Source organism: Hippichthys cyanospilos, chromosome 9, assembly GCF_059441005.1.
Source record: "Hippichthys cyanospilos isolate Australia breed blue-spotted pipefish chromosome 9, RoL_Hcya_1.0, whole genome shotgun sequence".
Lineage (NCBI taxonomy): Eukaryota > Metazoa > Chordata > Actinopteri > Syngnathiformes > Syngnathidae > Hippichthys > Hippichthys cyanospilos.
Genome location: NC_142377.1, coordinates 8,659,565 through 8,684,468, shown reverse-complemented (window position 1 = coordinate 8,684,468; position 24,904 = coordinate 8,659,565). Strand labels below are relative to the sequence as shown.

The 24,904-nt window shown below is 37.7% G+C and overlaps 1 protein-coding gene across 6 annotated transcripts in view; it reads left to right on the top strand.

Moving 5' to 3' along the window:
* The first annotated feature begins 614 nt into the window (after positions 1-614).
* frmd4ba (FERM domain containing 4Ba) overlaps positions 615-24,904 on the top strand; it is a 37,748-nt gene continuing 13,458 nt past the window's right edge. For 3 of the 6 annotated variants that reach the window (XM_088423863.1, XM_088423861.1, XM_088423860.1), the window contains exons 1-11: positions 12,830-13,019; positions 14,469-14,534; positions 14,979-15,073; positions 15,186-15,278; positions 15,461-15,545; positions 16,157-16,213; positions 16,458-16,480; positions 20,878-20,961; positions 21,888-21,953; positions 22,301-22,358; positions 22,617-22,703. In XM_088423863.1, the coding sequence (XP_088279989.1) occupies positions 12,861-13,019; positions 14,469-14,534; positions 14,979-15,073; positions 15,186-15,278; positions 15,461-15,545; positions 16,157-16,213; positions 16,458-16,480; positions 20,878-20,961; positions 21,888-21,953; positions 22,301-22,358; positions 22,617-22,703 (873 nt within the window). In that variant the 5' untranslated portion in view covers positions 12,830-12,860. Of the gene's footprint in view, positions 818-12,829; positions 13,020-13,195; positions 13,340-14,374; positions 14,398-14,468; positions 14,535-14,978; positions 15,074-15,185; positions 15,279-15,460; positions 15,546-16,156; positions 16,214-16,457; positions 16,481-20,877; positions 20,962-21,887; positions 21,954-22,300; positions 22,359-22,616; positions 22,704-24,904 lie in introns of those variants that run through there. The other 3 variants (XM_088423866.1, XM_088423864.1, XM_088423865.1) reach the window with 3 other exon arrangements.

Below are 24,904 nucleotides of genomic sequence, written 5' to 3'. Positions count from 1 at the left end.
TTGCCGTACCAGACTGTGAAGGAGGTGGAGAGGACACTTTGGATTGTGTATTTGTGGAAGTTGTCAAGAGTCTTTGCTGACATACCAAATTTCTTCAGTCCCCACAGAAAGGACAGTCTCTGTTGGGACTTCTTGATGAGCTGTCATGAGTTGTGGGACCAGGAGAGATCCTCGTTGATGTAGGTGCCGAGAAATTTGAAGGCTTTCACCCTCATTTGTCAAATAGAACCCTGTAATTCGAGTCATCATCAAAGAACTTGATTATTTAGTCACTGAATATGATACAAGGTTCCTGACTCCAAAAGGTTTGAGAACCCCTGGTCTAGATAACTCACGGCAGCTATCAAGGTGTCTCCGATTACCACAGGCATGTAGAAATATCAGAAACACCATAAATACCATCATTTTGCACTCAAAGTGGAGGGATGGCCGAAAAGCTGCTCAGACACAAACGAGGGCAATAGCTCCGCCCCTGTACGCCCGAAAAACTTGTTTTCCAGTGCTCCCGGTCCCGGGACAGAAAGCGCTTCTGATTGGCTAACGATCCGCATCAGGAAGAAGAGGAGGCGGGCAGTGCGAATAGATGATGATGGGACCGGCCGGCTATCTAGTGAACGCTATCGTTTTTGCAACAAGCCCCCCGGTATCGTTTCCTGCCTCCAACAGTCCCGTCTGAGATGAAGTCCACTCATTTGTCCATTTTAACACGATCGTGTGCGTTAAATAGGCTCGGGATGAACGCGGGTAGGCTGGCTGACACCTTTTGAGCTCAAACAAAAACAAGTGGGAGCGATCCGAGCACAACAAAAGGCAAAAGGTGAGAGGCGTTTATTTCTCGACATTTTATAAAGCATTCCCAGATGTTTCGCTTTGATGATAATTGCAATAAAACACAAACGACGGTTTGGTAAATTGGCCAGAGCTGGCGCCGACATTTGTTGACTTTTATTTCCATTGTTTGAATTGGAAAGGTGACCATTCAAAACTCAACGTGCTTTTTTTTCTGGAACTGGATTGGTAGATTTTGTGCTCTCAGCTGGGAATTATTGACATGTCAACATTGAGTGTTTTTTTTCTTTTGTATGCAGCAAGTGCACACTTGGGTGACAATGATGTGATGCTCCACAAACAGCCTGAAAAGTCCGAATATGATCTTTTTTTCTTAACTGACATGCAGGTTTTTTTTTTTCAGACTCCTTGTGTCAGCTGGTTAGAACTGTGTGAATATCCTGTTTCCCTGGACAAAACAAACAATGGGCAGGCAGGAACGCGATATCCTGTAGGGCTCTTGTGTCACTTTAAATCATTTTTGTGCAAACCATGGCCGGCGGGCCATTTACGGCTTGCCATTCATATTTTAGCGGCCCGTGGTATACAGGTTTCCCTTGCCACTTTGCGCTTCACTTTTTTTGTAAAAGACTGTCACTTTACACCAGTGGTGTCAAACCCCCAAGATGGTTTTGTAATATTTTTTATAATGTATACAGTATATAAATTAGCTGAATTTGATCAATGAATACAAAAAAAACTTGAAATGTTTTATGATTAATAGTGATGTTGTGTTTGTACTATTTTGGATTGTTTTGAAAACGAGTTGTTATATAAATATACGCAGTGATTTTATTGGTCCGACCCACTTGGGAAAAGATTTTGCTTTATGCGACCCGTAAGCTAAAATGAGTTTGACACTCCTGCTTTACACTATTGCTTAACGGATGTACTCTGAGTCCTAATGTAGAAGTCTAACAGCCTCTTAATACTCGGTCTTGTTCAGCCACAAATGAAGACAAACTAACCCACTTATCAGTCTACATTGACGGCCGTGACAATATATAAGGGTGTTTCGGCAACAACACCTGTTCACAACTCTTTTATGAGGCGATGCGCTTGTGGCTATGAGTGAGAGAGCTGTGCATAAATGTACATGTGGGGGAGGGTGTGGGGTGTGACCGGACTGTGTCTGGCCTTTTAAGAAAACTAGTACTTTGGGAAATGGGCGGGGAGTGTACTGCTCACGGGTGCTGGGAGAGTTAGCGGTCGCTCACCATGCACCGTACTGATGCACTGTGTGTTGTACAAGAAAATACAGTAAAGTTTGTGTTCAAAAAGACCTTTGTACTATGGTTAGGAGATCACTGGACATGGGAAAGAAAGGTAGGCAAGGCCTTATCACATTTCATACTCTTTATTATGTACAATGTTAGAAAAATAAATAACAATAATGTTAGAAAAATAAACAATAAAGTGGCTCTTACCTTTTTCCATTTTTCTATATGCATCCCTCAGTCAAAAAAGTTTGGACACTCCTGCTTTAAATGATAAAACTAGCATGGCACAAATGTTTTTACAAAGTAGAGTGATACCATCTTAACTCACACATAACCTAGTGTCCACACTTTCATTTGTTATGACAAGGAGGTTTATCTTGAGGACAGGAGGCGTGAAGAACAACATCCGTGTTTTGTTTTGTTTTTGCACGCTGACTACATGCAGCTGGTGCACACTCAGGTGATAACAATATGATAGAGCATAAACAGCCAGAAAAGTCCGTATCTGAGTTAGTTTGTCTTTTTTTAACTGACATCCAAGACTGTTTCACTCCCTGCGTCAGCTGCTTTGTGTTTACAGTTTGCATTTTGCTCCTCTTGAAAGCAACATGTGCTTTCTGTTTGATACTTGCAAACAGACTACAAATGTGGCGCAGCTTTCCGTCAACTTCACTCGGGCATATTTAGTTGATTTGAATGCGGTCAGCGTTTCCAATTCAATAAAGCTACTAACCCCTGGAATATTCCAGCACTGCCGCAAATCATGGCCCATTAACAACCTTAGCCGTACTGTGCAGCCAGTGATGGATAAGATGCTAGTTAGCTAATATTATTTACTAGAGCTCTACACTGATTGATTGATTCATTGTATAAACACATTTTAAAGAACCAAATAGAAAGAATTTTAAAAAAAGCTCAATCTTTTTTGATGATGTACCTACCCCCTGTGACTTTTTCAAATCTTTCAGCCAAGACTCCCCAAACCACCCCAAATTATTTTGGTGTGGAAAAACAAGAGATTTAAATAAGATTATTGTGCCATCATTCAATTTTGGAATTATACTTATCGTGATATCTGGCATATTTGATTCAGTAACACTAGTAACTTCATGTTCCAATTGATTAGCTCTTATTTTGATAATAAAACTGGACTATTCCTTTCACCCAACAATCCTTTATGACTCAATTTACTTTTTTTTTTTTAATTTAATGGCAATAAATAGTATTCTAGTGGATTTTCTGACTGCAAAAAAACTTTGAAAATCTCACATAGTTTCATTTGAAAACCGCTTTGCTAGGTGGTTCCAGGAAACTTAAAAAGCAAAAATGTAGTTAACAAATCTAAAATCTTGGCTACTTACTTGATTGCTTGTTGTGCTGCTGCACCAGTGCTAGCACAGATGGCTTCTTATGTTGATATTTTCATCACCTGGATAAGCTTCAAGTTGCTTAGGTCATAATGGTATTAATAATCATAATTGTGAAACTCTGTGGATGATGGTGGTGGCTGGAAGCTCAATTCACATTCAGGATGTCTATTATTTTTGGGTCAGTGATTATCAATCGGCCCAGCGACAGAAATCAATTCAGACCTTCCCAAGCAGACAAGAGTGAAGAGGTTGTTTGCTTAGTGTAGTGAAGCCACAAAAAGTGTTTTTGCTCGTAATGGAATCTCAGTCAATGTGGTTCACGGCAAAAGTTGTGTGAACAGGAATGTGTTCCTGCAGACGCTGTCGCTCTTCCTTGTTTCATGTCTGCTTTGTCCGCAGACAGGACATCCTGAGTTTAACAAAGAGTCAGCCAAACACACGCATGGTGACTCAGTACTAACATCGACTTGTAAACAAAAAATAACCTGGGACAAAATTGTGAGACTTTTGTGATTGTGTTTTGGTGTCATTTCTGATACTTGGTCATTCATGTATTTTTTTAATTGCAGGCCTGGTTGTTCAGTGTGAAATGATATATCAGATTATATACACAGTAAAATTCAGTATGGAGGCAGCGTGGAAACCAGAACTTCATTTGTGCATTTGGGCCCTTGTCTATGTGTGCGTCAGCTTGGCATGCATCTAAATTGCAGTGAGGGAAAGAGATGAAAATACCAGGACAGAAAATAGTACTTGCCTTGCAGGGTTGTGTGCTCCACAAGAGGTGGGCATGTCTTGTGTTGCTTGGCCCTATCCACCCACCCGTCTGTCTGTCTCACCCCATTCCACCTGTGCAATGGGATGAGCTTATATTATTACTTCTTACTCATGAATGGAAAAAAAAATATTAAACTGCCTCAGGTCTAAGAGCAATCAATAGAGCTCAAAGCTTCAAGCCTCTTGTGAGTTTTTCTCACATTATATGCCAGAAGAGATGGAGGCATGATGGAGAGAGACACCCTGGAGACCAGCAGGATCTTCTCAGTCTCCATTCGTCTCCAGTCTCTTAAGTCCACTGTTATTTCCTGTCTACTATTTTTCACCCCCCGTCTTTCTTTTTCTTTTTTTTTTTTGTTTCTTTTGTCTGGTTTACATCAGTGCTTGATGTTTGTGCGTGGGCGTCATTTGGTGGCTATGTGGGCGGAGCTTGTTTGTCTGTTCAAGCTAAGGGTTCATCATCCATGGAGTCTCTCCCTTTAGCGGGTTAATGCTTGAGGCCAACACCAAATGCAAATGCAAACACCCACACATACATCCATAACATGGAACCCCAGGTAGCCCCCGAGAACCTCAGACCGTATTTTTCAGACTAAAAGCCCATCAACGAAAATTGGATAGAACATGTATTTTTGTCCTTTACAGGCCTCATCGCACTGTAAGCCCAGTTTATAACATTGGATATTTATGCAGAATGATAGTACATGGAGGTTTTTTACATTTTTGTTTCTATTTTTAAAAAAATCACCCACTTAAATACTCAGATCATTAGAATACTGCACAAATACAATAGTAACATGCCTATTTGCCTAAGAGTTTCCCCTGGTGGCATTTAAAATAGCAGTCTAAATTTAAAATCAATACTTCAATAGTGTCTTCTTCTATCACTCTTTGTTTACCAAGCGATTGCCCCCTGGTGGCTAGTTTACAAAAAAAATCACAGGCCCCACTGTAATATAAGTGAGAAGTCTAACAGTGCAGTCTCGTGGTCAGTGAGAAAGTGTGTAGAAACAATAAAAGATTCTTATTCACACACACACACATATATATATATATATATATATATATATATATATATATATATATATATATATATATATATATATATATATATATATACATACACACACACACACACACACACACACACAGTTATGTGGAGAAAATTGGTCTGGTCTTGAGTTATGCGGTTATAAGTGAAGCAGAAATGGGACGGGGAGAGAAGTCATTATGGGCTGCCCTGTGGACCGAAACCAAGCACCCTGCGGGGTCCGACATGGAGGGAAGATGTACTGGAGGTGTTTAGCCACATAATAGGGAGAAGGAAACCATGTCATTGGAAATCCTACCTTCCCACAGACTGTCTTTAATGAGACGTCTTTTCAAAGTTACTCTTTCTGAAATCCACAAGAATACATTGGCTAACCGTGGTTATATTTTTATTTTATTCTCTAATGTTTTTTGCATTGCGTGTAACAGTTGAGCATATGTTACTGTGATTATTACAGTGTAATTAGTTTACCCCGCCGAATGACTGATGGTCTGTGTGGCGAAAATGAAATTAGCGGAGCCCTCTGATAATACTATTTAACAAAGATGCGGCTTCACAGTTCACATGGCTTTAAGAGTGATTTGAAGAAACAGTCCTCATAAATCTGGAAACACTGCTATCTACAATTATCAAAACATAAACAAAAAGAAACACAGTGTACATTTTTTGCACTAATTTAGATCATCTAAATAAAAGGCAATGAGTAAATTTGAGTAATTTTGAGAACATTCATTTTGCAAATCTAAGAATGCAAAAAGAAATAACAGTGGAACAAAATGAAATTTTCCTAAGTCATAGCTAGCTGCTAGCTCACCGCTATAAGTAAAAGAGCCCAGCTAAGCTTTTGGGGATTCTCTCTGCTGTTCAACTCTCGGAAAAAAAGAAATATCTGTTATTCTCAGTTTTGCTCTTTTTGTCTTGATAAGTCTCAAAATACCAACTGCTATGCTATGCCAGTAGTGTCTTTCAGGCCTTGTCATATTTTTTTCTAAATTTATGTTTCCAAAAGCAGCAGTATTCATGATATGTATGCACCCACTTATGTATGCACCCCGCTGTAGTTAATTTTGCATCTTGCGATTGTAATTTATATCTATGTTGCGATTCACATGCCTGTATCGCTAATCAGCTCGCCCCCTTGTGGCAGTTGTGCGGCATGCGCGCGAGAACCAAAAATTAAAAAAAAATTGCTACATTGCCACTATCTGTTACTGAACTATTAAGAGCATTTATCACTTTCTGTATCTCTCCATTATTGTTGTATTTATTTTTGTTCATAATGATCCTGAAAAACAAAGTTAGGTGCACAGTGAGCCAACAGTGCTTCTGGTGCAATGTTTTTGGATTTGCTTGAGGGACGTAATCGGCTTTTATTCATATAATTGGCTAATTTAATCTTGCAAACAAACCCTCATATGAATTACTGTCAAAGACAATTTGACGTTTTTTCCACAGTCCCTAAGGCAACCAAACCCCAACCATTGTTCCAATTGCAGTCATAGAACTGTGGCTGTTTTCCACACAGAAACCCGTCTGGATTATTATCTGGATCTTATGTGGTCGGGCCTAATGAGCCTCCGCAGCTGCTTGCGTCAAATTATGGAGGTAGCAAACTAGAATGAGAGGCATATGGTCTGTTTGCTAATTATGATTATGATGATTACACATTTGGGGGTACACATGCCGGCTGGGTGACACATCTGCCTCATAGTTCTGAAGTTGTGGGTTTAAATCCATTCCAAAAAAGTATATTACATCACGTTATTTTGGTGTGTTATGAACAAATGTTATTCCATTAATAAAGAGAAAATGAGTGTTTTAGTGTTAATGCTGCTCTTGATTTTAAGGAATTTAATCAAATGAATTCTGTTTGGAATTCGTATTGTCCTCAATTTCGGGTCATTTTCTTCCACATCATTCTGGCAGTATTTTCACCAAGGGATGGCTAAACTTAGCTAAGTGCTATAACCAAGATGTTGCGCCATGTTTTTTGGATTTGTCTGCTGGAAAATGATATCGCCAATGACGATGAGCGCCTGCATAAAACATAACAAAATAATGGAGTATGCCATTTTGTAAAGGAGTCACTACAACACAATTTAGCAATGATTTTTTTTTCATGTTCCAATTAATTTAACCTTAATTGGAAAAGAATAATGAACCACTTATGTGACTTAAAAAGGATTAAATTAGATTGCTGATGTCTGCAGGAACCTTGTTACATTTCAAGTACCCTCATTAAGCCTTACCTCATTTGAGAACCACTGATCTAGATTAGTAAAAATATATTCCTGTGATGAGAAGGCTTATCCGCAATGAAATTCCAAACTACCCTTGCGTTCCGCTTTTGGGCTTTATTCTTATTCATAGCAAAATTAAGCACGGTCCTTAGTCACCTATATTACCATGAAAATGATTTACATTTTTACATATTTTAGGAGCAAGGACAGCCAATGGCAGGGTTGCTGAATTTTTAATTTTAGTAATGCTTGTGGATCATGGTGCGTTTATGGTTTGAGGTACAGAATGGTAAAAGTAATCAAGTAAAATCATGTGGACTGATATTTATCTTGTCATTTCTACTGAAGGTCGAACTAATTGCATTTCCCCTTTCTTTAGGATATGATATAGTGTATAGCACTACAAGGGATTATTGTTTTGTTCCCTTGAAAAATTGCAAGTTTACAATCTTCCACAATCCCTACGGTCAAATTTTCAAAGAGTGCTTTCTGCTGTTTGACTGCTGTCTTCATATTCCTCCCTGCTCTGACCTTAAAGCATCTGGGCTGTACTCACATGATCTGGTCTGGCCTTTTTTTTTTTTTTTTCTTCAGAAGCAACTATGTCCCCATGACCAAATGACTGTGCATGAAACATTGACAGCGGCCGAACAGCCAGGTAGTATTAATATGTTATTTAAATGAATAATAACAGTTTCAAGGCGAAACCATTTTTTGTTCTCAACTTAGGTCCTCACATCTAATGCTAACATACGCAAGCTAGCAATAAGGAGTAAACATGTGACTGGCAAATCTGTTAGACCGTCCTTGAATATATCTTTGAATGTATTTATAAGTACATTCAAACATACAGTATTTCCATCCAAATACATTCAACTTTACTTGCAATTACGTACAAACATGCATTAATGCTTAAAATGTTTTTTTTTTTCATAAAGCCACAGGGTGTTGACTTTCACATGCTCTTGTATATACTGTGTGTACACACACACACACACACACACACACACATATATATATATATATACTGTATATATATATATATATATATATATATATATATATATATATATATATATATATATATATATATATATATATGTGTGTGTATGTATGTATTGGGGATGATATGTTTTTGGCATTTACATTCTGAAAGCCTTAAAGAACTTTTCTTGATCGGAACATAATATTTAGCTTACTAATACTGTATTATGATGAATCATCTATTAGTCTAGCAGTTGTTTGGAATGTGCGTTAAATATACTTTTAAAAAAAACTCTTTTTAAATCTGCGTATAATAGTGTGGGGATGTAAAAAAGCTTAAAAATAAAAATAGCTTGTAGTTTATCCCGCCATGGTTTTTATTCTATACCATTCATTCTATTTATTGTTTCTTGAATTTGCTTTAATTGTAGCAGCGCTCCCAAATTCATTGTACAGTCATTGTATATATTCATTGCATATTGCATATTTACAATTCTTTTCAAACATTTGTAAGTATGTTTGAAAATATTTGCTGGTAAGTTTGAATGTATTGTATTGAAATGTACCAGTTAAAAATGTTAATTCCACATTGGCAGTTCCACATCTCTGTATGACAAACAAAGCAGTATTTGCAAACTCAAGCCAGATGATAGTCCATTGTTTGTTTCTAGATTTTCAGATAATCAGCACTTGGGGTTTGTTAGGATTAAAAGCCATGAAATAGTGGTGCATATGCATGACCAGAGATGGCCCACTTTCATATTTCAGAATATTTTCTTTTTACTTATGTATGACTACATATTGTCCACCTATGCAAGATGAGGATTTTTGACAGCTGTCTTCTCCTACGTGAAAGGGTGCAAACGAGGTCCTGTGAGGCACGTTAACCGTCTTGCACGTGTGTGTTTGCGTGAGTGTGTCGGGCACACAGCACATGTCTTGCATTCAGCCTGTCAGCTGGAGTCTCAGTATGTGCTACAGCTTGTCAGCTGCGGGCTTGTGTGGTTGACAGCTGTTTTTTTTTTTGTTGTTTTTTTTTTAATATGCTCCATTCACACTGCGCCAAACCCCCTCGAAGGCTTTTCCCCTCTTTGAAAACAATTAATCTGCCACTTACTCTACATGCTAATTGCCATCCTATGTGGAAATGATCTCAGGGAATGGAAGTGTGATGATATTGGCAGTGTAAGCTCAAAATAATGAGAGACAAAGGATTGGTTACATTTGGAGTAGCTCTTGTGTATAGGTCTCATAAGTGAAAACAAGAGATCAACTAAAAAACAACACTCTGTAGCCCAATAAAGGAAAAAAAATGTTTTTACATTATTATCTATCGCTACACATTTGCATTTTTTAAAACTGTGAATGGGGGAGCTATGTTTATATGGAAATTTGAAATGATTAGGAAATTAATAAATAATTTGAAATTATTTAATAATATATATCATGAATCTTCTGTATTTTTGGACTATAAAACGCAACAGATAATAAAAAGAAATCAACAAAATGTTAACAGAAAATGTATTTTAATCATAGGCCACGCCGGATTCCAAGATGCAGGTTGCAGCCTCAGATATTCAGACAAAAAGATGGTAGATTGAATTTTTTTACATTTTTGTTTTTATTAAAAGCGTCTTTTTTTTTTTTTTTTAAATTTCTCAATCTACCCGGTCACATCAACATCATCTCATCAGCACAGACTGAACATATGCACCTGCATGTTTAGAAATAAGAGCTGCACCAAAATATTTCTAAACTAAAGACAGACACACTCTAATTGTTAGAATACTGCCCCGACACAACAATCACACAACTTGTTGTGTTTATTAGTGGAGATTCCCCGCTTGTGGCAAATGAAATAGCAGTTCAAACTCTCTAATACTTCCCTTTGTTTACTGGTGCTTTGTAAAAAAAACAAAAAAACCTGCAGATAGGCCGTATTGGACCATAAGCCACTGGGTTAAAGTGTGAGAAAAAAATTAGTGGCTTATTCATGGCATATTGTTTTTGTTATGTTTATTTATTCTTATTTATTTTCTATTTTTAATGAATTGTTTTTTGTTAAAAATCTAAACTATAAAAAAATTATTCCTACGTGTATTTTCTTACGTTATTATATAATGTATTTTATGTAGCTATATAGTAAAACAAAAGTTAGTCATTAAATAAATGAATAAATACTTTAATTAAATAAAGCTGCATTTCCCCATCTGCTGTTCCTAAATGGGTATTGCAGTCTAGCTCCCCCTCGAGTTACTCGTGGTGCATTTGAGGACAATGAAAGCAGCAGCTTGAAAACAATGGACCTTTTAATTGTCTGCTTCTTGTACGCAGTGTGTAGCTTCCTAGAGTGACATCGAATGGCATTAGGTCATCGTGTTTGTCGTAGTAGTGCCAGGATAGTGATGGGGGGCATTCAGATTTTGTCAGCAGCTGTGAGGTGCAACTCAATATTTAGGTATTTAAAAAAAAAAAAAAAGCAAAACTATTTTTTTTTAATTCTCACACACACACACAGAACAGGATTTTGAATGAGCTAGAGCTGATACCAGCTGACTTGTGGGTCCATTGTACCCCAATCGCATCAATCCTACTAATCACATTATATACGGTAGATTTATTGTTGTTGAATCTTCCCGAGAGATCTGATATTGTTGGCCAACTGATTATCAGATGTACGTATATGCGGGCCTCAAAGTGCGTTTATTCTTCACACATGTGACTCTCTAATGCGTGATCAGCTGTGAAACGTATTCAACATATGTAAGGCTTGTCACTCCAGGCAACTGCGACCTTTCATGCCTGTCGTTTTTTTCCCGTAGTTCCTTAGTTAGTTAAAAAAGAGAGTATCACGAATTTTTCCCCTTCTTTAGATAGTACTTTCCCCAAATCATCTTTATTCTTCATTTCTGATTGAAAAGTTTGACAGACTTATTTGATTGGTTTCGGTGACGTTCCCTTTAGCGCAGCTCCATCTAGTGGATGCATAACGCAACCCCAGCCACTACTGTAGCTTCTATTCTATGTGCCTTATAATGTGGTGCACCCTATACATTATAACAGTTTTAGAATGATATGATTCTTTAAAGGTTTAAAGGAACAGCATCTATTCTGTAAGCACTTTTTACTTTGGAAACAATACAAAAAACTTAATATTGTTTTCATACTAAAAGATCTTCCATCAAATTTTTTTCCGCCTTCTCTATTTATTGGAGTTAGGTGTGCAGTGTGTGCACATTAGTTCATGAATCACAGATGTACACACCAAAACATCTGGTAATGACGTGAGCATTTCCGCATAGCGAAATTTCACATCAAAAGTGTTCCAAATGTTTGACACTTTCAATTGTGCTGTGTCAGTTCTACCAGGCTATATTAGTCTACTATCGAAATGATTAAGTAGGCTACAATAATGAGCTTTCATGAATAAATATTTATTTTCCCTTATTAATACTGATAGTATTAATACATAGAGTTGGGTAGGTAAACATTTTTAAATGTTTTATATGTAATAATGGCAGGCTCAAAATATTTTTTGTAGAGGAGTTTTGTGACTCTTTGTCTTGGTTTCAGGAGCAATTTTCTATTTTTTTTGCAGTATTTTTTTTTTTGGTTTTTGTTTTTAAATAGTATGATTATGAACGGATTATTATTATTATTATTATAGTTATTACAGTTATCAATGTTTAATGAATCAATGGCCCTTCATTGTGTGTGAAAGTGAAAAGTCCAACTGCGTTTGAATGCACCATACGTCTCGTCCTCATGTCAGCAGCTAGCTGAGACTGGGAAGTGTCAAATTGGAATGCAACCAGCGCAACTTCGAAATAAAAACATGATAAGGTTTTTGCATTGACTTCTCCAAGAAAGACTCATTAACAAAATGATGGTGCCAATGTGGTTCCCCTAAAGCTTCGGATAGTTTTAATTGATCTATTTTTAAAGTTGACAGACCCGACCTGGTCGACTTTTTTTTTTTTTTTTTTTAATTCATCTTGGCACTAGAACATACAAACATACTGTTTGAAGCGCAGGATAAGCCTCCTGTCAACAGTTTTAGCGAAATAACATTATGTACATTTAATTAATTTCATCATTCTACTCCTTTATGTCTTAAGGACTTTACTGTTCATGTGATTTTATGCAGTTATGCCTTAGATCATCACTCTGTCTTTGGGCCAGAATCATGCCTGATACGGACTGCTGATGACTCCCAGCGACATGACGTCAACCGGGCCGACAGCACACAATGTGTGTTTGTCCCTCAGAATAGTAGCTTTTATCACATTAACGGCTCTTTGAGTAGAACGAACGCAAGTGATCTGCGGGACATCGTTCCTCCTGGTTTTGTGAGGTGTGACCATCTTAAGTTGGCAAGAGACACCAAGTCATGGCTGTGCGCATGATACGCAATATGGACGACCTAGTGGCATCGAGCAGTCAGCTCATTTGGAGTTTGGCGCACGGGACCTTGAAGAGGTGGTACGAGCGTGCGCTGTTGCCGTGCCAACACTTTCTTGCCTGGTTTAGGATTGGACAAGGCTACCAGGTTCGGCAACTTCTTGGCTATTGGATTCATAATAATTAAAAGTAAAATTGATTCCGTTTTTAGCATCCAATGAATGGAAAAATGCTTTATTGAGTCACTGTTGAATGCTTCTCATCACAAAGCAGAGAAAACTGTTGTTTGATCTCACTGTCCAGATATAAGGTGCTATATTGTTGCTGGAATACTGTTGGTATGGTGTACAGACATTATGCAATTAAACACTTTGGGTACAAAAAAAAAATGCTTCGTAGGTGATTTTTGCACTTTTATTTCTGAGGATATTTGAGCTCATTATGGACGTGTTTGGGTATTTTGTCAAGGTAGGCTGTCTTGTTTAGTTTTGTTTTCTGGATGATGTACTGTTTTATTTTTTGTTAAAGGCGGTGCAGGTTGCTATTAGGTCAGTGAGGAGAGTCCAATAGAAGGTTCGCTAGTTGGGTTAGGGTTAGACGTTTAACAGCTCCTCAGTTGCAATGATGTGTCAAAAAGTTGTAATAGTATCAACGGCCGCTAGGAGGTACCACAGCATCATTTTTATAGTTAGCTTTGTTTTCCTCCTCCAAATTTAAAGGTTGGCTGTTTTTATTCTAGAAGCATTAATGCTTTATATGTTGTACTTAGAGTATAGTATCGAAGTATTTTTTACGAAACTAAGCACATAAATGTGATTTTTTTTATTTACAGGAGCACATGATGTGATATTTACAACAAAATGCACTGTAAGAAAAAAAAATACATATGCTAAATTGAAATGAGGCAACAGATTTCAAGCGATTCACTATGCTTGATGTTGAGTAAATATAAATTAAATGAGAACCTTAATACCAATAGTTATCCATTTAATATTAGCTCTGAATAGAAATGAAGGGGAAATAATTAACTTTCATTTTTATGGGTACTGTTTACTCACTTGGAATGTTTATATTTTATATCAACATTTGTGTTTAGGTTTTAGTAAATTGTCTTTTGTTTTCTATTCAAAGGTGCTCATTAAATGTATAATAATTGAAAATCTCATTTCATATTTATTTAATAATTGCTTGTAATCTGCTGTCTGATTTAGATTGAGTTTATGTGATTTTATTGTCATCTTACAGTGTAGAAAGGCCTCGTCAGTAAATGTAATACACTATATAGATAAATAGATTGTGGTTTGTGCCCATTGTCATAGCAATCAAATTAATGTTGGACATCGCATTGGATCTTCTTCGCTGGTGTAAGGTTCCTCATGTGGAAATGTGTGGAGTGGCTCAACTTACCTATTGATTCACAACAAAGGCAAACATGACACTGAGGTGAATCACCGTTTGTCCTAACAAAAGTCACAGCCATTTCCCTCCAGGCTCGAGGTGGAAGCATGGCTTATGCGTGGCCGCAGGTGGTGCTGGAGACTTGTTTTGCAATGAAGGCATCAGGTTGCACTGTCTAATATCTGCTTTCTTTCTTCAGATGACTGAGGGAAGACAGTGCCAGGTACACCTACTCGACGGTCGGAATCTGGAGCTGCTGGTCCAGGTACGGAACTTAGACATGTGATCCTGCATTCCTGTGATGAAATGTGCTTAGAAAGGAGAGGGGGGAGAGATGATGAGTGTAAGGGCCCATGAATGACTGAGGCTATTTTCTTTCAGCTATATTCGTGTTTTGGACAGCACTACTTGTTCTCAATTGCAGGTTTATCTTGCTATTTTACTGCCAAGTCAGACCAGTCAAAAAAAGTAACAATTTTATTTATTGAATTGTTTGTTCATGAGTGAGTTTTCTTTTATGTTTATTTTAAAATCAGACCAGACAAAAGCAAATGATTTTGTGTATCTAATTTTAATGGTTCCTGCTGGGTTTTTTTGTTTGTTTGTTTGGGTTTTTTTTTTTTTTTTTGGGGGGGGGGTAACCCCTGCAATAAAAGAGGGAACACTGTAACCTAAGATGAAAAATAGTTTTCTTTTTTTCTTAAACCAGCCAAAGCTTTTTTCGAGAGACCTGCTAGATCTGGTGGCATCCTATTTCAACCTGAAGGAGAAGGAATACTTTGGCCTTTGCTTCGTTGATGACACGTAAGTACATTATTCAACACATGCAAAAATCATTCGTGCCATAAAATAATGTTTTTGTTTTTCATTATTCATTATTCTAAGTGCCTGATGCCGTTTTCTCATTCACTTTTAGTGGTCAAAATAACTGGCTTCAGCTTGATCGAAAAGTCCTTGATCATGACTTCTGTAAGACTTCAGATGGACTGGAAATCAAATTCCTAGTGAGGTGAGCAGACGCACAGAAGGTCCTTTCTTTTTAGGTACTGTACTGGAGAATGTGTTGACCGTTACATGGCATGGCAAGTTAAGACGTTTTGAACCAGCAGGTGGCATCTTGTGACAACATCTCAGCGTTTCATGTTAGAGATGGCCTGATTCTTAACATAACCTTAAATATACTCTTCCCAGGTTTTACATCGAGAAAATCGCCTATTTAAAAGAGAATACGACTGTGGAGCTGTTCTTCATGAATGCGAAATCTCTGGTGTTTAATGTAAGTGTTAGGAGATGTATTTTCTCTTGACAAAATGTTCCACATATTCTCCACTGTATTTATAAACACGCAAGACGATTTGTCTCGTGAAAAGTAGTCTATTAACGCCTTTAGGAAACAAGCAATTGATACGTATTATTGTTGCTTTACAAAATAATAACAATGCGCCGAGGTCATGCCATGTTGCGACAGTCTAACGATTTCCGAGTCTCACTTGAATGCAACAAACGGTCAATCCATGTTTTTTCCCCCCGCGGGGAGGGGAGAGCATACTGGTCACCATGGGAGACGGAGACTGTTGAACCTGCTCCGACTGTACCACTTCCACGAGGGAGTTTAATTCTTCTGACTTGTCGCTCAATAAAAAATCCCGAATACCTGAATTTGTTAACGTTATCAATAAAAAACTATTACTTCAAGTAGAAGCAAATTAATCTTTAATAGCAGCCCACCAACCGTTTTTAATACAACATTGTGTCCGTGTTAGTAGTGGTTCAGTCGGTAGCGAGAGGACAGAGGTACCGTTAAGTGTTTGGCTCAACTGCACTTTATGGTCGTACGTAGAAACCGTATCGTTTAATTTTAACTATTTTTTTTATTAAATAAAACAGGAAGGCATCGAAGTGGAGAGCGAGCACGTTTTCAAGTTAGCTGCATTCGCATTGCAGGTAAGAAAGAATCGCTGGTTTGATGGTTGAACTAACAGTGTGGAGGGCGGACCGAGCGACATTTGAAATTTGTTTCTTCTGGGGCAAAACTGGTGGAAGAAAAACAATACTGTTATTGTTGCTCATTTGAAATACAATGCATTGCACGTAACCAAAAGCTCAGGTATTTCTTAAATTGAAAGTTGCTGACTAGTGTTTGAAACATAATTACGTTGTTATTTTATAATGTATTTATCTTTTTTAGGAGGTCAACGGCGATTACACATGGTAAGACCATTTCTATACTTAAGACTTATGAAAATTAACATGTGAGGAATTTCTGAAAGTGAAGCGTTTTGTGCAACTTATTTGAACTCTGACGAGACACAAGGTGCAAAGATATCAGCGGTGTCCAACCCACGGTTCCAGACCTACATGCGGCTCTGTCATATTTCTACTTTGGTGCTCTAGAGCGATAACAAATAATGTTTGTGATTGTAATATTAAAATCAAGTGGTTTTAGATGATAGCGCTCAGTCAAAAGTTTGGAAACGCTTTCAGCTGCAATGTTTTTATTTTGACGACTGAACTGGAATGACTGCATTTTCAAAAGTTAATAACTTGACCTTAGTGACTCCTTAATGTGTGTGAGAACATTTGAATTTAACATTTGACTTGCTCCTTATTTTGTCCAAATAAATATTTTGCATTAAATGAAATAATTCAACTTTAAAGCTTTTATTGTGTGATAAAATAATGACAAAACAGACGGCATTTTTGGGTGGCTGCAAGCAAATGATTTTTTTTCTTTTTTAATTGGATCTTGCAAGATATTAAGAGTTGTCCCAAATGGTTTACATTGAATGTCTATGAATGCAGCCTATTGATATATATATACTTTATTTTGAAAAATTATATGTATTTTTTCATACATAAAGACAGTCCATTTGTAGATGAATTATAATTTAGGGGGAAGTGAGTTATAGTACGTCAACAAAGTGACATGAACTAGCATGTACATAATAGTACTGTGTGTACTGTTGGCAAGAGGCATTGTGTTCAAAGTCTAGAAACTGGAAATCCATATTAGTTTTTTTTGTTTGTTTTTTGGTCCCAGTGTAATGAGTGCTTTACAGTAGATAATGTTCAACCAGCTTGAAAGATTTCTTCCTCCTCTTAGTTAATGATTTCCCTTGAATTACCTTTGTGACATGGAACCGCCCTCCTGGCCGCCATGTTAATCCAAACAATTGAATTGTCTAAATGCAGAATTACATGTGTTGTAATTGCACAATGTGTATGTGTGTGAGGGAGAGAGAGAGAGAGAGAGAGACAGTTTTAGAGATTGCCTCCATAATCTGTCCCGCAGTGGAGATAAGCTTTCAGTGGGCCTCCGAGGCTTGACCTGCTGATAAGGTATGTTGTTTTATTTTGCTAGGCATAGGAATGGAGAGCATTCATTGGCTGTGACCTGTAAGCACCGCTCGGCAGCGTCTGGCTGATCTGCAGAACTCGTGTATTGTCCAAATGATTTGCCTCTAAAATGGCCTCTGGCATTGTTGCTATCACAAAAGAGTTGCGCTCCGTAAGAAATGAGGCGTGTATGATTGCACATTGCAATGGAGAGTCCTGATTTATTTTTTTAAACTCAAATTTTTTCTTTATTGTAGTGTCTGTAGTGTAAACTAAACAATTCAACTTTTTAAATCAGATGACAAGAGAGAGAGAGGTATAAAAACAGGTGTCACATATACTACTGTAGTAAATTGGTTTATATAGTGTTTAGATGATATACAATGCAAAGATAATGAAAAACAATTTATGAAAAGTTTAGCTAAAAGCACAGTTGTGAATAAAGATGACTTGAAATCAGATTTTCACTTGTTTTGGTTCATAAAGTGGAGATGAGATTTGGTTGGTGTTTCTTGCGGGCAGCATAGACCAAAATCAATTCCCAAAAGTGCAGAACCAATAAAATCATGGCATATATTTATGTCTTTAAAAACATCAACTTCATATTTATTATTCTTTTTTAATACAGTCCAAAAGAGTGCAACCATAACGTCACTATTCATCATAAAACATTCACATTACTATTTATCATAAAACATTGTTTTTCAATTAAAAAAAAAAAATCAACTCATTTTCATACTTTACAAAATCATCTTGCGGGTCTGATTAAACCTGTTCGCAGGCCGTATTTTTGACACCTCTGGTAGTGGGATAATCTTCAATCGTAAAATTTTCAATTTTTTTCCCTTATCACCATTACCAGAAAATTATTCTGCAGTAGTTTATCAAATTAGCAAAACATATAAACAATATGTAATTGCTTCTTTGATTTCAGTGTACAGTATTTGACAAATTAAAATCAATGAATTTTAAATTGCCCATTGCATCTTTTCATTTTTTTATATGCAGACCTAAAATGAAAAAGTTGGACAACCCTGCTTAATAATTTGCTTGTTCGGGTCACTTGTGAAAAAACTGGAGAGGCAATGTTCTGTATCTGTCGTCACACAGGTGCATCCCTCTGCCAAATGCCATATTTCTCGTTCCTGTCAATGAAGCCCTTTGTTTCTGCTTCTTTTCATGAAGAGGTTCAGTAAATCCCTTAAGTAGAAATGGGCCTCCTCTCTGCTGTATCAGCAAAGGGCCCTGTAGCAGTGAGATTAGCTGGGGACCTCCTCCTCCTCCAACAGTTAGCTTTCTTAAGAGGGATGAGCCCGCTCCACTGTCCAATGGTAGACAACTTAAGCCAAGTTGTGGCAGAGTGGGCCAACCTCCTGCTGAGAGGTGAATTAATGCGCCATCGGGTGTACTGTAGTTTTGGTTCTTTGAAAACATTCGTTGCTATTTAGATTTGTCTGTCTGCCTGTCTATCTATCTGACTGTCTGTCTGTCTTATAGCTAGTGATACATTGGGACTCGGGGTGATCATCTTGCTAGCTAGCTATAAACATCGCTAGCTAGCGATAGTTCTCGATAACTGTCTGTCTTCTAGCTAGCGATATATAGTGACTGGAGATGATTGTCTTGCAAGCTAGCTACAAAGATAGCTTGCTAGTTCCATTTCTGGATATCTGCCTACCTGCCTTCTAGCTGGCCCTACATTGGGATGATTATCTTGATAGCTAGCTGCCTAGCTATCAATCTTTCCCAATAAGTAGCTAGCTAGCTTGCGAGCTAATCATGCCTAGTTGCATCTGTGAGTGTTGGCTGATGGTTCATTCTAGTACGGTCTCTCTGCCACCCACCTGACATCTTAGCCGTGTTGAATAGCTGATAACAGGACAGGAATATTACGTCCAGTACGCTGGGTAGGCGGTTCTGGGCTGGGCTGGAGCAGTTGAGCCCATACTGCAGGCAGGCTGTGGGGAGATAACAGAGGTAGTAATGAATTCCAGATTGCTGACAGGGCAACGTGGCGGTGGAGTAGATCACCCCGACAACATTAGGCACCGGCTCCTCATAAAATGTACGCCATCAAACACGCAGCAAAGTGCCGTGGCAGCAAAACCCAGCCAACCTGGAAGATGTCGCTGCAGGGAGCGGCGAGCGCATCTAAAGCTCACCCTCGTTTTTGATTCATAAGCTAGTTCACATAACTGGATCATGATATGTCTGGCCTGCACTTGCAGCAATGGGTAAATTGAATTATTCGTATCAAAATAGACTTCAATTGACAATTACAACAGTCGATTCGAGGCCAAATGACCTTTGAGTTCAAAACCAAATCCTTTTAGTTTCATATTGAGGTTCTTGTTATAGGATTAGTTGATTTCATCTTTGAAGTGGTGTGCTGAGTGAGATGCCAAATGCTGCTTTTTGGACTGTCATCTGACTTCGACATAACCTTTTGGACCAATGCAATATAGTACACCAGGTGTTATTGAATTTTGTTGCTTTTGTTTAGGTGCCCACTGCCTAGTGGACCGGCCTGCAGCTCAACAGTGTTTCCTATCTCATTCATGACGTAGTAACAAAGACATTCTCGCCGCCATTTGTACAGATAACATGGGCAGTCTGGGTATTTCGCACAAGACTGACATTTTTGGCAGAGCTCATGGGACTCTAGCTGTTAAATCTTTCGTGGTTGATTGACTACTAAGCAAAAGGCACACTAAATCAAATGGCTGTAGTTCACCAACAATATTTTTGAAACGGCTTGTATTATTTGAAAAGAGCTTGGGTTATTGGCTTTAATATGTCTTCAGAAGTCTCTCTATGGCTTAAAGGCCCCCCGTTTGCTATACATATTAGTTTTGGCAGGACATCAGTTAAGCTGTAAAGTTTACTCTTGGAATACACACTCCTTCATTGTCTTTGCACGGAAGATAAGAGGGATGAAACACTTTTCCGCCATGGTGCTTTTTCTAAGATTTTTCACCTTAATTGTTATTGTTGCTATCACTCCCTAAACATGAACTTGAGTTCACTTGGAAGCACAAACATGACTCAAGCGTTTCCCTACAAATGTTTGAGGCTTTAAAAAGGCATGACAAATGCCCCATTTTTGAGTCATCCACCAGCACAAGAGTTTGAGATTACTCATGGAGAATTTGAATTGGCCGTCTTGCCATAAATTATAGATAAGACACTTGATTCCTATTTTAGGATAGCTCTAAAAGAACTCTTGTTGTTAATGAATGTATTATTGTTCTTTTTTTTATCTGTTTATACAGTACTGAAACTGCCAAAGCAAACCTAAAGCATCTTCCAGTTCTGCCCACCCAAGTTCTCAGAAAACACCCTTCACTCAGTTATTGGTAAGTATTCTGAAAGTGGTTACTGTAGATTAAATTTGTTATCTGACCAGTTAATTTTCTGCATTAGACTTGCGAGAGTACAAAAGTGCCCTCCTTATCTTTAATTATTGTAAAACTGTTTACTAACTCATTTAGTACCACTGTTTAGTACGACTCTGGTCGTTTAAAAAAAAAAAAAGTTAAAATCTGTCTTGGGAATTGAGTGAGTTAAAAGTAAACCAACCTCAAATTTTTCTTTGCTATGATCATCCTATGGGCCCCCTCACAAAATTATGATTATTACTTGCTCCGTCTTTTTCATCCATCTCAGAGTATGGACATTTTGCCTCTTACTCAGGATCAGTGCTTCTCAAATATATTTTGCCAAGCCCCGCCCCCCTTCAACGCACAGACTAAACAAGATTATTATCTATAAACATTGTATATCTAAACCCGTGTCCTTTTTAACATTAACAAAAGAAAAAAGCAATTATTTTTTACAGCTTTTACACAGGTTACAGCTTACTCTAAAACTGAAAAAAACTGCGTCAAAGTGCCTGAAACTATAAAAAAAAAAATTTTCTTATTTTATTGCAATTATACTTTCTTGCTCTTGATGGAAAATAACTTCAAAGTTAGCAAAAGCTCAACTAAGAACTAATCACAGCTCAGCTTGCAAATGTCACTTTACCTAACTCTTAGAATAGCTGAGCCGTGATTGGTTCTTACCTGAGCAAGCGTGATGTCATTATCAGGTGACAGCTAGCGACATAATGACCGCGCCCTGAGTTGGATAAAAACCTGTAGATTTTGCTACTTAATTCATATTCCACAAATGCAACATTAATCAGAATGGCATGTTAAAACTAGTTGGGGTGTATAGAACATTTTAAGAAAAAGAAACTTTTGGTTGACTTGCCCTTTAAATGTTTTTATTTTCACTATAGTGAGGACAAAGTGATTGAACATTACAAGAAACTCAAGGGACTAACCAGAGGACAGGCCATTGTCAAGTAAGTATATTTAGTTTATGATTTTTTTCTAATGCACTTGTTTTAAGTTTTATTTGTACATGTACATGTCTGTTATGCACAAGTGGCGATTTTCAGCAGGCAAGACTGGCTCATTGTTCTGTTGTGTTTTACGGGGTTGTAACTCAGAACACCATAGTGATGTTTGGTGCCCTTGAATTGATCAATGGACTCTCCCCCTCATCTGTTTTTACAGTGGGAAGCAGATCGATTTGCTTCCCGCTGTAAATTACTGCCGCTTCTCAATGACTCAGATTGTACAAAGGCCACAGGTTGGCAGTGATGGAGTGGAAGTCAGTGTATTCCTATTAACCTGCCCCTCTCTTCAGGTATCTGACCCTGGTGGAGTCCCTGCCAACATATGGAGTCCATTATTACCCAGTGAAGGTAACATCAGTGGTTTCCGTATAACTCAACTTGCCCCACTTGTGAAAACTTCAAAGACTCTTTAACATGCAGCATTATAGCCTGGTGTCTTGCTAGATCTAATGAATTTGAAGGGTACATATATCGACACACCGCAGCTAATAGAATGTTGATGAGCTTTGGTTTTCCTGTTTGTGAGTCTGAGACAAATATTTTTGTCACACTGTCACTAATGGGATAACGGATGATAATGTGTTTTTTTTTTTTTCTTTTCTACAGGACAAGCAAGGAATACCCTGGTGGCTAGGTGTCAGCTACAGAGGAGTTGGCCAATATGACTTACAAGACAAGCTAAAACCAAGAAAGGTACCTGTTTTATTTATTTATTTTTTAAGCCAAGTACTCCACAACCAGTGCAAATCTGATTTCTTAAACTTTGCAACTCCAGGCTGTCTCTGGCTTGTCTGCTGGAGATCCACTACTGACAATGCACCTCAGTGTAAAATGGAGCAAAATGAAGGCACGGATCATTTTGTAACACAGCGGCGGCGATACGCTGCTTAATGTTCCAATTAATTTGCTTTAAATCGGAAAAGAAAACAAGCTGTCGTCTATTGTTAGATTGTGCCACGGATGACAATGCACATCCATAGAAAATGTAACAAAATAAAGGATAACGACTACTTGTAAACGAGTGACTAAGGCAATTTAGCAATACGTTGATTTATGTTCCATCGAATATTGTCTCAAGTTGAAAATAAAAATGCACTGTTCCTGTCCAGACGATTAAAAAGCAATACATTAGAATTTTTGATACACATTATTAAAATCACCCGTACTCCCTGAAACACGTTCATGTACCCCCACGTTACTTCAATTGTCCTAGGTTATTTGATTTAAACTTTATTTATTATTATTTTGTAACAGTACTTCCTTGTGAAACTTTGCTAGGCATATTTTGTTCACCCTGACATGGTTAATGATCCATTCAATGTGTAAATAAGCTTCATGAAGATCCCCAATTCCCACGTCAGTCAAAAGAAAACAGAGTAGGTGGGAAAGAAATGATCATGTTTGGTGCTATGGAGTCAAGGTTAAGGTGAACAAGGAAAAGGAAAACATTGAAAAGATAACCTGAATAAAATAGAGGACTGTGGGTCTATGTTTTTCTAATTGTTTCAACTGTGGAAAATTTGGCAGAGCACCCACATTGGTCAAATGAAGTTTGAGGGATGGAATGGGAAGTGTTTGTGGAAAGGTTTTAGGGAACCCAGTGAACTACATAAAACTGTGCTTTTAAAATGTATGTTTGAATGTCATTTCAGTGCAAGTACCTTTTTGATGGAAAACTCCAGCATGTTAACCAGGTTGTGTGGGATTTTTATATCCACTATAAAGCTGAAACCTGTTGACGCTGCAGGTTCTGTTGTTCCACTGGTTCCCAAAACATCAGTGAGCTAGCACGTGTGTGGTATTCGTGTTCCATAGGAAGCAACAAGCCTCTGGGGCTCGCATTGGCACTCCGCCAGCTGTGTCAGTAGTGGGTGTTATAGAGTTAGAGAACCTACACTCACAGTAGTTCCCTGTTGTTGGGGGAAGACACGGCAGCTTTTTTAAATGCAGTGCAATATTTGTTGATCTTCAATTCTCATTGCGAGGAGTTTATTATATACTGTCTTTATTAGACGTGTGAAAAAAAAATTGTACAATTCACAATCCATTTTAAATTTCCAAACTTGATTGTATAAACTAAAAAAATAAAATAACACCGTCTGTGCACTGCCAAGGAAGAGTCAACAATATCCCGTCAACTTCAAAATAAACACACCGAATAATACATGCCTGTCAATGAGATGGCCTCGGTACATTTTTATTTTGAAGGTGGCCTTGGCAGCGGTGACTCCTACCAGCTAGCGTTAATCCTCTCGATAAAAACTTGCCACGTTTTCGTTGCCATCACATTACCTAGCTATCGACACACCGCCGTTAAAAAAAAAAAAACATTAAATCGCAAAGAAACCCCTTTTCATATACTCTGGCATTGTACAATACCCCACAAGTTTCTCCGTGATGCATTCAAACACTGGGATATTTCCTACTCAGGCAGAAAAAAGTCTATGCATTAAACTTTAATAATCATAAATGTATCAACAATGTGGGCTTTCTATCAATCTATAAAAACTGAAACATATCAGAAAGAATGATTAGGGTGAAATTATGTTATTATTTTACAATAAATGGCCCATAAAGTCACATAGTTTTAATTAAATAACCTTCTCTCTTCCATTTCAGTTTTTGGTATGTCAGAGAATCAAAAATAAAGAGTAGAATAGCAGTTGCAGTCCACATGCTGTTTTGCAAAGCAGACTGGAGAATGTCATGACGATCCCTTGCACATCTATTGATCGAAGCAGAGATCATAATCAAATCATTTTGAATTGAAAATCGATTCTGAATTAAATCATGGCCCTAAAAATTAGGATCAAATCAAATTGGTAGACAAAGATTTGCACCCTCGGACTTTCATTTAAATTTTTGTAAGAATGTCTATTTTAGGTATAACTAAT